A 15,835-nucleotide genomic window follows, 5' to 3' on the forward strand; every position below is an offset into this window, starting at 1 on the left:
GTCGCGCGCGTGTCGCGAGGGCTGCTCGAGGCCAGGGTACTCCGAGCCTCCACTGCACCGAGCGGTCCCAGCCCAGGAGGAAGGTGCTGCTTGGTGGGGCACTGGGCTTGGACTCGGGGCAAGAACAAGGGAGGTCTGCGAGAGCGGGAGCGAGCCGGGAAGGGCTGGGTAGAGGGAAACTCTAGGCTCGCCGCTGCGGACCGGGCGGGTGGCTGACCCTGTCGGGCAGCGGGTACCGGAGTAGCGGAGGCTGCGGCTCTGCAGTGCCTCCCCCGCGCCCACCTGCCCCGGTGCCCTGGAGAGCCTGCACGGCAACCTGGGGACCGTGGAGTACAGCCTTCCTTTGGGGTATACTGATCAGAGCTGAGGGGCTGCAGGAGGAGCCGCCCGGGTTTCCCGCATGCAGCGCCTCATGCTCGCTGTTCCGACTTGCCCCGGGTCAGGCGACCACCGCAAGGCACACTGTCCTTCTTTACCGGAGTCACAGAAGGCCTTCGCTTCTGAGGTGGAAGTACCTGTTGTGTACTTCCCAATTCTGGAGTTTTGGGGGGGTCTCCTAGGAAAAATGTTCCTTTCGAACTCTGGGCTGTTCATGCATCATGAACACCTATTTGCGTTATGCGCATGTTAAGAAATATAAGCCTTCTCTAAGGTTAGTTGCTGAGCCTAAGGATGGTGTCTGCCTGGATTTCATTGCATTGATTAGGGCTCAGAACAGAACTGAGAGACTTTCTCAAATGCAATGATTATTAAATTAGTGATGGAGGCAGGATACTGAGAAAGTGGCAACGCTGTCTTATGGAAAGTTATTACATTATCGTGATCTGATAGAAGACTTGTTTCCTAAACGTGCTTTTCCCCCACTCTTTCCACATACTTTCTCTCAGCACCTTGCAGAACAAGGAGTAACTGGCTGGCTTTGAACGCGTGGCGGACATTTCAGAAAGGTAAATCTATTCCACTTGTGGATTTGGCGCAGACAAAATATAGTTGCTCAGATTTATTTTAATAATAGGAGTAATGGGTCATTTAATTACATACTGAAAAGTAAAATAGGATTTGGGGTATGGGAAAATGAATTAAAATGATTCTGCACTCTGAGTTAAAAATGAAAATTGATTTGTATTGTAACTTTTCTTTACACCCCACCTAACTGCCTAGTGAAGTAGAAAACACCTGGTGTATGCCTGTCCTGGGATTGACAGCCAGGTTTCCTTTCTTTGTCGATGGTTGTTTGGGAGCTGTTATGATTGATTCCAATGTAGTGACGCAAAAAATTCATGTTCATGTTTTTCCTTTTTGTGTATTTTTCAGCTTCAAGATCAAGTTGGGAGAAAAGAACAGTTATTCTTCCAAATTCATCTGCTTCAACTATAATCTTATTGGGAATGGACAATGGAATGTTCTCTAGCTTTATCATGATTAAAAACCTCCTTCTTTTTTGTATTTCCATGAACTTATCCAGTCACTTTGGGTAAGTTATCCCTTCCAGTTTTAATGTTTACAATTTTGGGGCTAATGGTACCTTTCTGGAATCTTGTAGAGCAGAACATCAATTCAGCAAGCCCTTGCTTTTTACCTTTGCAGTCTGCTGCCCTTCAGTTTGTTGTAAATATATGAAGGGTCCTTGCTCCTGACCTATGATTTCTACCTGAGCAAGGCTGCCCCTGGTGTGGGATCTCTGCAGTATGTCCAAGAAAAGAGGCAGAAAATGTTTTCAGAAATGAAAACCAAATATGGTTTCAGAGTAAAAGCTGTGTTTCCTCCTACTTGGGCTAAAACAAGATTCAGAAGTTCGCTTGTGTAAAGGACATTCACTGCTTATTAGACAGGGTGGTCGGTATGCAACATTCTGATCACTCTCCTTGGTTCCATTATGCAATTGAATTTGCCTTTCAAGCCCAGTCTTTGCTGTGTATGTATGTGGCATTGAAAAAGGACTCCAAGTAGTCATGCCTGAGCCAACGGCCTGGAACAGCCCATTCAAGTGCAGGGGCAGACGTCATAAACTACACGTCTGAAAATCTGAAAGTCACCCCTGAAGTTCTAGCATTATCATTTACATTAACCTTTCATTTTGGCCATTAGTCTCTGTGTATTGATTTTCTCTTTCATCAAATTATTGTTAACTAACATGACATGTGCATGCTCTTAGGAGGCCTAAGAGCCTCCTCTCCTTCTTCTCTCCCACCACTCCAGAACTGTTCTGGCTAATCAAAAGGATTGCAACTTGAAGCTTATGGAATATGATTAAGAAATTAAATTTCAGGATTAAAGTCACCAAAAAATTAGTTCTGTAAAACTAGGCTCCAGAGGTTTCACATTATACTCTGCACATGTGTAAATCGTAAAAGGGTGGAGACTATTAAGTGGCTCTCCAACAGCCTGGGGAAACTCCTGCTGTCTGGCAAACAGAGATGATCCTTTTGGGGGCTGTGACATTTTGTTTGTGCTCTGGGCATTTTCTGCTCTTCTGACCCTTCCAGATTTGAGCAGATGAAGAGAGAGGGGAGAGGGAAAGAGACAGACAGACAGGTAGAAACTTAAGACTTCCAAGTGCTGTGACCGCAGCCCAGGTGCACTGGGACCTGGGCACAGGCCTGAGTCTTCAAGGAGGACTTTCTCCAACATAGTTTATCTAAGGACATGCCCATCCCTCACCAGCGTGAGCCCAACAGCCCATGTTGGCTAATGGAAACAGGTATAGGTTGCAGCCAATCAAGTATTCTCTGGGAAGAAGTGTTGTATGTTATTTTTTCCTTGCTTGTTTGGCCACCTCCCCTCACAGGCCTTGTCTTTGTTAACTGTTAAACGCAGATTTTCTTTCCAAGTTCTCTCCAAGTGTTAAATTCTATAAACTGTGATGCTCACAAAGTTTTGAATGGAAGGTGTGTAAATGAAATCCTACCAAGTATTCAACTTTGCAAGTTAATGCATTGTGTGGTCAGTCTGCTTACTGATATATTACATATTCTTAGAGATATTTTGGAAGTGAAGAGTATGCTAGGATTGGCATCATATAGTTTCTTTATAATATTTTAGCCAACATATTACTGTGACTTTTCACTAAATAGGTAGGAAGTTATTACACTTCCTGGAAGGTTCAAGTCTGGAATAGGAAGTAACATATAAAAGAAGTGTAGCCATAAGAAGCAGTTATGCTTTATTCCTTAATTAACCCTATAGATTTCCAAGATCATGTTCAAAATAAGAGAGGTAATTATTATGTGCTGGAAGGAAACATTAAGCAAGTGGTAAGGTACTCCTCAATCTTTCTAAAAAGTTAGCTGTTGGAGAAGATTTTAATTTTGATTGTTTTGATAAAACCATACCTAATAAAATGGAAATTGCCCATAATTCCACCACCAGAGACAATCACCCTTCACAGTTTAATATACTTGTTTCTGTGCATACGTTTATACAGCTGGGATCATACTGCACATTAACTTTTGGGTAGTTTTTTTCAGACTTGTTACTTTATTATTGCAAAATCTAAGTTGTGTGATTTTTAAAAGGGATGGATTTATTACTGTGCGTGAATGTTCTGTTGTTTACTACTTCCCTAATTTGGGATGCTTACGTTGTTTCTGATTTTGCTGTTACAGATTTTCTTGTAGTGAACATATATGGCTTACAATATTTTAAATTATTTGAGATCATTTCATTTAGAGAATATCTCTGTAAGTGGAATTTTAAATCATTACATCATTACATCATTACAGGTTCTTGGAGTGCTTTTAATGCTTAACCCTGGGTGTTCAGCTGCTTTTGATAAAGTGGGGTTTTTAGTGAAGAAGGAAGCCGAGTTGCACACATTCTGTCCAGCAGGATGTACTTTTCAACAGCCGCAAAAGATATCATAAAATATATCAAATGTCTACTTGTTTCTCTTCTTATATGAGGCTCCTCTCACTTACCCTTTACCCAAACATATGTAAGAATAATTTTGTCAAATCCCAAAGTTTCATAACATTTGCTTGACTTTAAATCTTCAAAGAATAGTATCGATTACAATGTACAGCACCTATTTTTAGGACTATGTTTTAGGTGAATCATAGGAGCAGTCTTATGAGATGAGCATCCTTAGCCTCTTCTGACAGCTATGGAAGATGGGATGGAGAAATAGCTAACTTGGGGATTTCATAAAGCCAGTAACTGCTGGGATTCCTTACTCAGCACACTTTATGTGATTGTGTCTGGTTACTTTCTGTGCTGCCTTATTTGACTACTGTTGGTTTGCAAACTAATATAGATGGGGTGGGGGGTGTAATTCTGAAAGGTATTCTCTTCCTTCCCAGCAGAGAGAGGACTTTGTACTTTGAGATTAGGGGTGGGAATGAATTTAAAGTAAACTCTTGTTTGTTTGTTTTTTCCCCAAAGAAAGAGTTTATGTGATCAAGCTCAAAACAAAAGCAAGAGGGAAGTAACAAAGGCCCTGAGAAATGCTGATACCTGTAAATACACAAAAGAGGTCAGAGAACTGGCAGGGGGTAAGGAGTGAATCAGAAAGGGGAGAGGAAGGAAAGAGGCCATGTGTAAGGTTTTGTGCTTGTATAGAGTTGATGTACAGGGTTTTTGAAAAGCATGTGTATCTGTCAACCAGGAAATGTATTTGTGAGAGGGGAAATATTTGAAATTATATAAGATAATTAATGTGAAATTGCTTTGAAAATAATATGAGTATTATTTCTTTTTTTTTCCTCATAATCCTTTAATTTATTTGGTCACCAGCAGCTCATTTTTAATAGCCTTTATAATTCTGCTATTAGTGTTAAATTATAGAACAGAGCATGTATCAAGCATACAACAGAGCAGAGATCTTATTTGAGAGTCAGCCTTATGCAATGGCCTGGTTGAAGATGTGGGATTATTTAAGCCATTATAATTATTTTAATGAAACCAGTATCCTAAAGTACATGGGAGAGGAAAAATAGCATTGAAACAATATTGCAATCAATGTCATGCCAAAATATATACTATTAAGTTTGAACTGGAATTAATTTATCATAATTTGAAAAAATCATACATTGTCCAACTTGGAAGACCCATGATAATTGCAAGATACTTTGGAGGATTATTCACTCAATCATAAGGTTAAGTCCAATTCCATTCATTTAATTACATTAAATATATTTCATAGATTTATCCATTGAAAAAGAATGTGTTGGGATTTTTATTATGTGGGCAGTGCAATCCAGACAGACTTCAGAAAACAGTATTTTATAATTGGGAATTAAAAGCAGGTCCTTGCAGAAGTCCCTTACATACATAAACAGAGAGGGCTATTCTTTATTTATACAAGTGTGCCAGCCTGGACCTTAGGTCTCATGTACAGGGCCTTTGCAGACATATACTCAAGGACAGTTCCCTTCTCTTAACTAGAGCAGAAAGTACATTTTCTCTGAATCATGCAGGCACTCACAATGTCTTCTTAAATGGAAAGTTCTCTCTTCTCTATCCCCGATGACAAATTCTTCCTGCCCTACAGCTGAAGGTTCATAAGACCCAGGACAAACAGTCATTATAATAATTATGAAAACACTCAGAAAGCAGCACTGAAGCAGTCAGCAGGAACAGAATCAATGGCTCAGGGAGAGTTAGAGATCAGAAAAATAGGTAGCTCCAGCAAGACAAGTAGGTGACCGCAACCTGGCTGCACAGTCATGCCCAACTTTCTTTCTTTCTTTTTTTTTTCTTAAGGCACCAATAGAAAATACTTCTGAATTATATACTTTATAAAGGTAACTTTTTACATGTTCATCATGCCAATAGGCAGCAAGCAGAGCTCAGAAGGATACGGCTCTCTGCCGACACCAGCTGGCAATCAGCTCCAGAATGAGTCACTGGCTCAGTTCAAGGGGAGAAGGAGAATGTGGGTTTTTTGATTTTTATAAAGATTCAGTGGCATAAGATGTATATTTCAGTTAATGTGGAATTTCAGAGGAAAGTATTAGAATTGAAAGCGACAAGACATCATAAAACCCTCTCAGCAGTGAGTTATAGGTGTGTCTATAGGTGTGTCTCCTTAATCTTCACAATGCATTTTAAGAAGTGTGCCATTTAATTTTCACAAAATCCTCATGTTGTGGATATAAAGAGCTCAGGCTCAAGAGCTTAGAGAGATGCGTCTGATTTTTGCCATTGGAAAGTGGAAGTATTAAACAAATTTTTTTAAAAGAAATGGAAGTATTAGGGTCCATCTCAAAGATGCTGAAGCCTTCTTCAGAATGTCCTAATGTTTATAGTGCCATGAAAAAGGAATGAATGGGAAGGAAATTTCCATATTGGTAACAGAAGAATATTTTAATTTAGAATTCAAATAACACCAATATAAAAACAGTTGGTCTACCTCACAGCCTGAATAAAACCCAGTACAGGATATGGATTATGAAATTTAATGGTGTACAGAAGGTCCCAGCAAAGTAAGACATACTATGAAACAGGCGTTAGCAATTCCCTGAGAAATCCATTTTATGTGTATTTCTTTAAAAGCCATTTCAAAATCAAAAAGACAGAATCTAGAAGTTAATGAAACCCAGGGTCAGTTCATTTTAGTTTTAGTGACAACAACAAAATGGGTCATCACTTCACTATCAGTTTGCTTCCTGTTTCAAAATCCTTGCCAAACATTTAGGGAGCATAAAGTATTGTTTGGGGCAGTCTTGATGGCTGACTGTGATCTCTGTTTCTACACATTACGTCTGTGACATCAGAAGTTATGTAACCTGTCTACATCTCAGTTCTGAATCTCAAAGTAGGGATAGTAATGGATCCTATATTTCAGGACTGATGCGAGGGACAACTGTTTAACTTATGCCAAATGTTTAAACAAGTGCTTAAACAGAGGTGGGCATGGGGGTGGTGTGCGCATGTGTGTGTTTGTGTTAAGCTCATATCATCCCTCCTTCTGGGTATTTGACCAGGCCACTCCTGACCTTTACTAGACCCAGAGGGTGAATGTGGTGTCCCAGCTGTGCCTGAGTGCAGTAAGGGCTATAAATGGAACCACATATGCAAAGCCTCCCTTGCATGGGCTTCTTGAGGACTATTTCCCTGCTGCTACTATAGCATGTATGGGGTCCTCACCACGTACTAGGCACTATGCTAGATGCTGAGGTCTCACAGGGGGCAAAGTGGAGCCTGCCTTCATGGAGGGTATATTCTGGTTTAAGACAGGTAATAGAGAAATAAATATCGGTTGAGTTATAAAGATGGCTACAAAGAACAATTCCGAGTAGAGGTAATGAATGTGCAAGGAAGAAAGGCTATTGCAGTGGTCCTAGGGAAGTGAGGTCGTGAGCAGTGCTATTTGTAGGGAAGACTGATCAGGTGGGAGAGATGGTGGCAAAGGCAAGGGTGCTGTAGCAGGGGCTTGCTGGGCATATTAGGAACAACAAGGGGAATGATATGGGGAAGTGGGAGATTGGTAGAAAGCAGAATCAGAAGAAGGGGTGGAGTTGGGTCAGAGGACCTTGTAGGTGATGACTGTAGCATCAGTTGACTTTTATATTGAGGATCAGAGAGAGTGGTGGAGTGGTGTTTTGTTGTTTTAGAGATCGTCTCAGTGTCTTGCTCAGGCTGGTCTTTGAAATTCTGGCCTCAAGTAATCCTCTTGCCTTACCTTCCTGAGTAGCTGGGACTACAGATTATGTGACAGGATGCCTGGCCCAGTTCATGGAGTGTTTTGGAGTGGGAGAAAAATGTGATCTAATTTAAATGTGCCAATGATGCCATTTAGATTTTCAAACTCACTCAGTATGCTGAGTAAATAAAATGGAATAGAATCTGGGGTGGGGCTAGAGGGGAGAAAAGGAAGAAGCAACAAGGTCATAGTGACCCTGGGGAGGAACTATTTTGTCTAGTAGGATTTCTTGATGGGTTAGTGTGGGCATGAGAAAAGAGGGGACAACGATGATGACCTCTCCACATCAAGTATTTGACCTGAAAACCTGATTGGTTCAATTACTTGTCAAGGAGTAGAGAAGGCAGTGGAGAAGAGGTTTGGGTAGAGATAATCCTAAGTGTGGTTATGAACATGCTAAGCCTTTTGAGATATGGGTTAGATACCGAGGTGGAGAAGCCAGGCAGACCATTGGAAATAGAGGTCTGGAGGTCAAAGACAGACTGGACTACATGCATAGCCTTGATAAACGTCTGTGGGTAGAAGATATGGAAAGCCATTGGGTTGGATGAGCGAGTAAAGTTTGAGTATAGACAGAAAGAAAAAGACTTCCCTGGATTACATCCTGGCATATTACAGTATTTGGAGACAGGAAGGCAAGAGCAAAGAAGGTAACAGCAAGAACAAAAGGAAGAGGCAAGTGAAGAAGATGAAAGAAGAGAATAATGGAGGAGGCCAAGTGGAGAAAGTGTTATAGGGAGGGGAACCTTAGACCTGTTGCTCACAGGTCCACTGAGATGAAGATCAAGATTTGACCTTTGGATTTGGCAATGAGTTCATTCCTGGCCTTCAGGAAAGAGATTTTCTTGGGATGCAGGTAGTGGAGATCAGAGAAGAGCTGCTGCAAGAGAAGGAAGGAGAGGCAGCAGGGTTTTCTAATGCAAATAACGCTTCCAATGAGTTTTGATGAGAAGAGGAACAAATCACAGAGAACAGCTGAAAGGGAACATGGGTGAATGACTTAAAGACCCATGGTACTATATCAGATGTGCTTGCTGATGGGAATGATGAGAAGCAAGGGATAGCTGTGGGATGGTGCATGTGGCACGAACACATACGTGGGTTGGGGAAAGGAAGGGCCTGAGCTAGGGAACATGGGTGGTGTGGGGTGGATGGCGTGCAGTGTGGCCTGTAGGGTTGTATGATTTAGGTTCTATGTTGTAGGCTGCAGGATTCTGAGCCAGACAGAAGAGTCAAGGACAAGAGAGTTCATAGGGAGGTAGTGAGCTGGGATGGACTTGTGCTTGATCTGGGAAACTGAAGGGCAGGACTGGGAGGGTCTTTCAGATGGAGTTGGAGGAACCTAAGAGTTCTGGCATAATCCATGATACAGGAATTTAACCACATAAAATATGTGTTTCAAGTTTTGAGTTTTCCACATTGAAATGGGAAAAATTCTTATCTAGAAACTTGGAATTAATCTCATCATCCAGCTAGTGTCCACCATGGCTGCCCTCTCTCCTTTTACATAGCATTTTGTTTTAAATATGGTTAGCTAAAGTAGTGCCTAATGCACATTGAGGAAACACATCACAAAATGGTGCCATTTAGAGGTGCTTATGTAACGACCTTCAAGTAACAAACAAGTGAAGATATATTTCCAAGAAGCAATCAAATACTGGGGGGAAGAATGCAATTTCAGAAGACAGATAAGCTGAAGCATAAAACCAATCTGCTCAACCCCCAAAGTAATTTCACATTAAAACTGTCTGCAGTAGCTGTTATCAATCCCATTTTATGTAAATAAAACATGACTGTCAATATAAGCAGAGATTGTACCATAAGAAATACAACATGCCCTCTCTTTACATGTGCAATTTGTGGTCTGACAACACTCAGAAGAATATTCTTCACCAGAAATTATGAGCTAAAGTGTACCCTTTAAAATACTATAGTAAGGAAATATCTTGGTAGAATAAAGCACCTTTAAAGATGGAATCTACAACACATTACTCCTCTTATCAGAGATTTTAACCTTAATGGATAAATGAATCAGTCACATTGTCAGAGAATCCTTGAAAGTTTCTCAAAAAGAAAGATCCTTTTATATCTTAATAAAAAAACAAAACCCAACCAGCACACCTAGAGTGGTGCACACCTATAATTTTAGCAGGTCTGGAGGCTAAGGTAGGAGGATTTGAAGTTCAAAGCCAGCCTCAGCAACTTAGGCCCTAAGTAATCCAATGAGACCCTGTCTCTAAATAAAAGGGCTGGGAATTGGACTCAGTGGTTAAGCACCCCTGGGTTCAATCCCTGGTACAATCAATGAATCAGTCAATCTCCTTGCTTACTCCCCTCTCCAGGGTACCCTTGTCTCTCAGTGTCTGTGGAGGACTGGCTTCAGGATCCCCTCTTAATACCCTCATCCACCATGCTAAGACCCTTACATAAAATGGCATAATATGCATATTTTCCTGTATACTTTAAACCATCTCTAGGTTACTTATACAAAGTAAATTCTGTTTGAATAATTGTTATACTTTGTAGTTCAGGAAATAATGAAAAGTGGGGAAAGTCTTTATATGTTTGGTATAGTTGCTATTTTTTTTTCCTGAACATTTTCCATCAGTGATTGGTTGAATCTGAGTATGTGGAGCCTGCAGATATGGAGGCTGACTGTAATGAGTGAATTCTGCAGCAGAGTTCACCCTGTGTTGGTAGTTGGCTTATTTGGGAGTAAGCTTCCTCTGCACTTCCAGTCCTATTATTTAGATCCCTCCTTCTCCCTCATCCCCCGAGTCACAAATTCAGCTGATGAGCTGGGCTTGGTGGCATGTACCTATAGTCCCAGCCTTGTGAACAGCGAGGTGGGAGAATCTCTTTAGCTTGGGAATTTCAGGCCAGTCTGGGAAACATATAAAACCTCATCTGAAAAAAACAAGGCAGTGGTGGTGGGAGGGAGTAATGAGGGAGGGAGAGAAGAAAGGGAAGAAGAAAGGACAAAAGGAGGGATTGAAGGGAAAAACCCAGCTGATGATACTCATTCATCCCACCTCTTATCCCCACTACCATGGCTTGAGTAACTGATCTCTGTGCCTCTGGTCTTGCCTTGTCCACATCTGTCATTTGTAAGCTGCCCAAGTGCTCCAGGAAAGTGCTTAGGGGCCCTATCACCCCCAGGAAGAACTTAGATGTGTAGCATGGCATACAGAGGTCATGGTTTAGTGTGTGCCTACCTGCCCACCAATTGCTGGCTTTTGTGGTGCTGGTGGTTGAACCGAGGGCCTGGATCATCTTAGGCAAGAACTCTATACCGAGCTAATCCTCATGTCCTTTTCAGCAGAGTTCTCACATACCCTCTGCAAAGAGGGTATGTTTCTTTTTTACAGTTTCTTTTTTCAGGGTCACTGTTGACAATTCCCTTTTGCACCCCTTTCCTTGACATGAGACACAGTCTTCATTCTTAAAGCCTCGGGTTCATTTTCCTCTCCCCTGAACCTAGGCAAAGGTTGAGTCTTCTCTCCCTTGTGTTCCTGTAACGTCTTGCATAGTGACACTGGATTCCTACCATATTCTACTGAAAAACCTCCAGGAACACAAAACGCTCTTGCAGAAAACACTCATGTCCTGCAGGTCATTTTCGGGTCCCTAGTTCTCTCCACAACACCTGGCACATGGTGGACTCAGTAGTCATAGAGCTGGAATATGTACCAAGCGCAATCAGGGCCTCTCTGAAGATGTAATGGAGGAGAGAGAATCTTGGAGGCCATTGGAGTCATGTTGGAAGTTGGTTCACAAGGCAGTTTTCTGTTTCTAGCTTAGCCCCAGAGCACTCGCTTTCCACCTTGGCTGCACAGGAGGGTCACAAGGGTGGTGGCAGGGAGAGGGATTAAAAGTTACTGGTGCCTGTTTTCTCCTGGATCAATTAAAACTAAGTTTCCAGAGCCAAGAAGTCAGGAAGAAGCTAATGCAAGAGTCTCAAAATCAGAATTTCAAAAAGGCCAGGTATGGGACAACAGGGAGAGGTGAGAAGTTGGCAAAGGTTTACCCTTCCTGAACAATTTATTTTTCTTAAGCACTTTGCTGGTGAAATAAACCCATTAGTGGATCAAATTTCATGGATACCAGCTCCCCACTCCATTTCATCAAAAGTCTATAAATGACCCAGAAGTTCACATTAGGCTGGGTGCCATGGCATAGCCTTTTAAGAAACCCCGGGGATTTCCATGGTTCTTCAGCACCTTACTCCTGTCCCTGCTGATCCTGCAACCAGTACCTTTCTCAGGCTACAATATGAGACCCTTGACCTCATTTCTTTATCTTCTCCATCTTCTCCTCTTCTCCCTCCTCCTCCTCCTCCACCACCACCACCTCATTCACCTCCTCCTGCTGTTCCATTTTTCTTTTTTTCCAGTAGTATTGGGGATTGAGCCAGGATCTAAGGCAAGCTTGGCAAGTAATCTACCACTGAGCTACATCTCTAGTCCTCATTTCAAATCACCATAAAGTTTAGGAATCCATTCCTTATATCTTTTGTATAGACTAGTAATACTTACACAAAGAAATGTAAAAAAAATGGGAATTTTTTTTTAACAGAATAGATGGGTTTTTGATGGTGGACCCTTCATATCCATGGATTCTGCATCTGTGAATTCAACCAATCTCAGATTGAAAATACTTGCATCTGTACTGATCATATCCAGACTTTTCCTTCATCTTTATTTTCTAAGTAATACAGTATAACTATTTAGATAGCATTTTCATTATATTAGGTGTTATAATTAAATTAGAGATGATTTAAAGTGCATAGGATGAGATGCACAGGTTATATGCCAGTATAGCACCATTTTATATAAAGGTCTTGAACATCTATGGATTTGGGTTTCCATAAAAGGAGTCCAGGAACCAGTCCCCCATGGGTATCAAGATATGACACTATTCTTTTCTGAAAGATCAATAATCTGAAAATATTAGAACTGAAAACATGGAGTAAATATGACGGTTTTGAAGAGAGTACATGCAAATATAAGGAAATAGTTCATATTTCAAGAGAACCTAACTAATTAACTCTCATTAAAATCAAGTGTGAGTCACCCAAATTTTCAAGTATTCCTTTTATGTTGAAAACCATTAAATAAATAACATTTTACAAAAATCCACTCCCCAAAGAGCAGAGCCTTTAGCTTCTCCTTGAGGCAGGAATACACTCAGGGTGGACCCAAAGGTGAGCAGAGCTCCTGGGTTGTATTCAATATGGCTAACAAAAGTTGAATGGGAAGGCCAGTGGACCAAGCCTGCCCTTGGACCTTAACTGGAGTGAGTGTTCAATGGGAAGGGGGAATGTGGGAGGGCTCCCTCATTACATGCTGCTGTGTTCAGCGTTACTCACTGATGGCAGAGCCCAGGATGTCTGGGTTATTTTGTTTTTCAAGTACTTTCCCTGAGCCCAAATGGAACAAAGAAAGCTGGGGTTACTCTTAATCCTAGAGGAAGCTCTTAAAGATTGTGCAGCTTGGTAGAAGCACCTGCAAGTTCCCCTGACATCTGTGAGCTTCTCCTGAAGGGACAACAGTGCCGGGGGCTAAGAAAACACAGCATTTGTGTTCAGTGATCAAGCAAGTGTCTTTCTCTTCAGGGCTGTCAATGTGGTGTACTTCATAACCATATTCTGTGGCTGAATCATTTTTGAGGTTGACCTATGGATGTGGAGAGCTTCCCAATTGTTCATGGAAAAAACAAAAAGCAAACAAACAATAAAATGATATTGCTCCTCTCCTAGGAGGCATTTTCAGGGAATTTTGGAATACTCTGTTCCTTACTTTAGCACCTATCTTTAGTTAATACAGTGAAGGAAAAACCCTGCAGGTCCTCAGCCATGCTTCTAACTATGCAGGCCCACAGATAAATACAAAGAGTGATTATGGCAAGACAGGGTTAACTATAGCTCTTTCTCCAAGAAAAAGTATAATTATGTGCATATTTAAACTCTGTTTTTTGTATTGTTCTTGTTTTGGCCAGTGAGTGAAAGCTGAGCTTTGGAATTCTTAATCCTATCCTGTTGCTATCAGACATGATTTAGGTATTTGTGAAGTGAAATTCAGGGTGGAATGGTGATTCCCTGAAACTAGTGAACCAGTAAACATTTGTCTTTCCTCTTGGACAAAGCCAAGGAGAGTGGCACTCAAAAGACATCTCTACAGATCTAGCCTCAGAATGGTCAATAATGTAGGCAAGTCTTTGTCTCTTAACAGCCAGGGCTATTCAGATCTAATGTAATTTAAGAACATTTCACAATGGATAATGGAATAGCTTAGAAAAATTTCTTTGAAACATTAAGATGTAGTACTTCTCCCCTAAATGCAGGAAATACATGCCAAAACTCCAGCTGATGCCTGAAACTTAGGATAGTATCAAATCCTATATGTATGATGTTTTTTCCCTATATCTACATACTTAAAAGTTTAATTTATGAATTAGGCACAATATGAGATAAAAAATAATAACTAATAATAAAATAGGACAATTATAATACTATACAGCAATTAAATTGCCAACATCTCTTCTCTAGGACTTTGGGGCCATTATTAAGATTACTGGGCAGATATTATATACAGCAGGATACATTGGACAAAGTGATGGTTCAGATACTGGGTGGGTTGACATGACATTGCATCATGCTACTCAGAATAGCACATAATTGAAAACTTATGATTTGTCTACTTCTGGAATTTTCCATTTACTATTTTTGCCAGCGGTTGACCTCAGATAACTTAAACAGCAGAAAATGAATCCATGAATACAGAAAGAATTTGCTTTTCTTTTTACTGGTGTATATTTGTATGTTAAAGAGGCAGCAAGTACCTTCTAAATACTAGGCACTTGGCCATAGCCTAAAATTGAATAATTGGACTGTTTAGAATTTGAACACCATGAGAAGTGGACCCTGAGGCCAGATCTGTTTGACCAATCATTACACAACTAACTGAGCCAGTACCAAATATAACATTCATTCATACACTACCCAAGATGATGTCAAGACTTTTAATTCTGACATTAGCTTTGTGTGGCTTAGTTTTTTGTCTTTCTAAAGTGTGAAATTACCATGGATGCTAGAAAAAAGGGAAATTTAATATTTTTAAATACTGAATCACTGAACAAAATATCTGTGGGCTCTTTACTAACAGGATTAAATTTTAGCTTGCTAGAACTTCTATATGTGTTTTAATGGCAATGTAAAAATTAAATCAAGGGATCTTTCTACTGTGTCATTCAAAAAGGAAAAGCTTTAGGGTCAGTAAAGAATTGATCTGTATAAATGCAATCAATGAAAATGACCAATTTTCATGAACAGGGTGGGGCAGGCAAACATTGATTTTGACTTCAGTGTCCCTCCACAGAGGGATGGTGGCTCTTGGCTCTAATTTCAATGATTATGAAGTACAGCTGAGACCCCACAGCTGAGTATTTAAGGGAAGCATCAGGAATAGAGCATTATTTTCCCAGTTGCCAAGAGGGCTTGCTTCTGGGAGTCACATCTGGCTTTCAGCTCAGTGAGTCCTCTGAGCTCTGCAGCCAAGCCCAATGTGTAATTCAAGTGCTGTTGGCACATCTCAAAGCATCTACAGGAACCAGAGGTGGAAACCATGCTCTTTAGTCATGTTACTGTCTTTTGGGATGGTAGACCTTCTTTTCCCCAAAATAACCTCCTTAGCTTGTCCAGATCTGCTCAAGGGCAGACACTGAGGTCAGAATCTATATGTGTCTGTCCCATCCAGTTCTTAAAAATTGCTCATTTCCATGGATTGCATCTAAGCAGATCATTCTGGTTTCCATCTGTTCCATCTACATAAGCTTTTTGAGCCTGGATAACTTCACTTCATTGAACAAACTCAGAATGATCCTCTTGTATCATCCCTGAAGGTTCAGTCTGCTCTTCTAGGTTTTTTTTTTCTTTTTTTTTTTTTTGGCTCTTGATGTGTGGGCACACACAGAATGTGCCATGAGCTGGCAGCACTGAAAGCTGCAGAAGCCCAAAGATATATCACAAACTCAATCACTTGTGTCACTAAATACTTGAATTCTGGTGTATTATTCACAGCACAAAATACTCCCAATTCAACTAAAGACTCAGTAAGACCAGCCTTATCTTTCAACCTGGGTAAAAGTTTTTCACCATCCCCCTCCTCACCCCAGTGCTCATTGAAGAAGGCTTAC

The 15,835-nt window shown here is 40.9% G+C and overlaps 1 protein-coding gene across 1 annotated transcript in view; it reads left to right on the top strand.

The window, feature by feature from the left end:
* The first annotated feature begins 1,388 nt into the window (after positions 1-1,388).
* Positions 1,389-15,835, top strand: part of LOC143409646 (gamma-aminobutyric acid receptor subunit alpha-5-like) — a 72,506-nt gene continuing 58,059 nt past the window's right edge. Inside the window, exon 1 of the mRNA XM_076870070.1 lies at positions 1,389-1,474. Within this exon, the coding sequence (XP_076726185.1) occupies positions 1,389-1,474 (86 nt within the window). The remainder of the gene's footprint in view (positions 1,475-15,835) is intronic.

The sequence above is a fragment of the Callospermophilus lateralis genome, chromosome 11 (assembly GCF_048772815.1).
Source record: "Callospermophilus lateralis isolate mCalLat2 chromosome 11, mCalLat2.hap1, whole genome shotgun sequence".
Classification (NCBI taxonomy): domain Eukaryota; kingdom Metazoa; phylum Chordata; class Mammalia; order Rodentia; family Sciuridae; genus Callospermophilus; species Callospermophilus lateralis.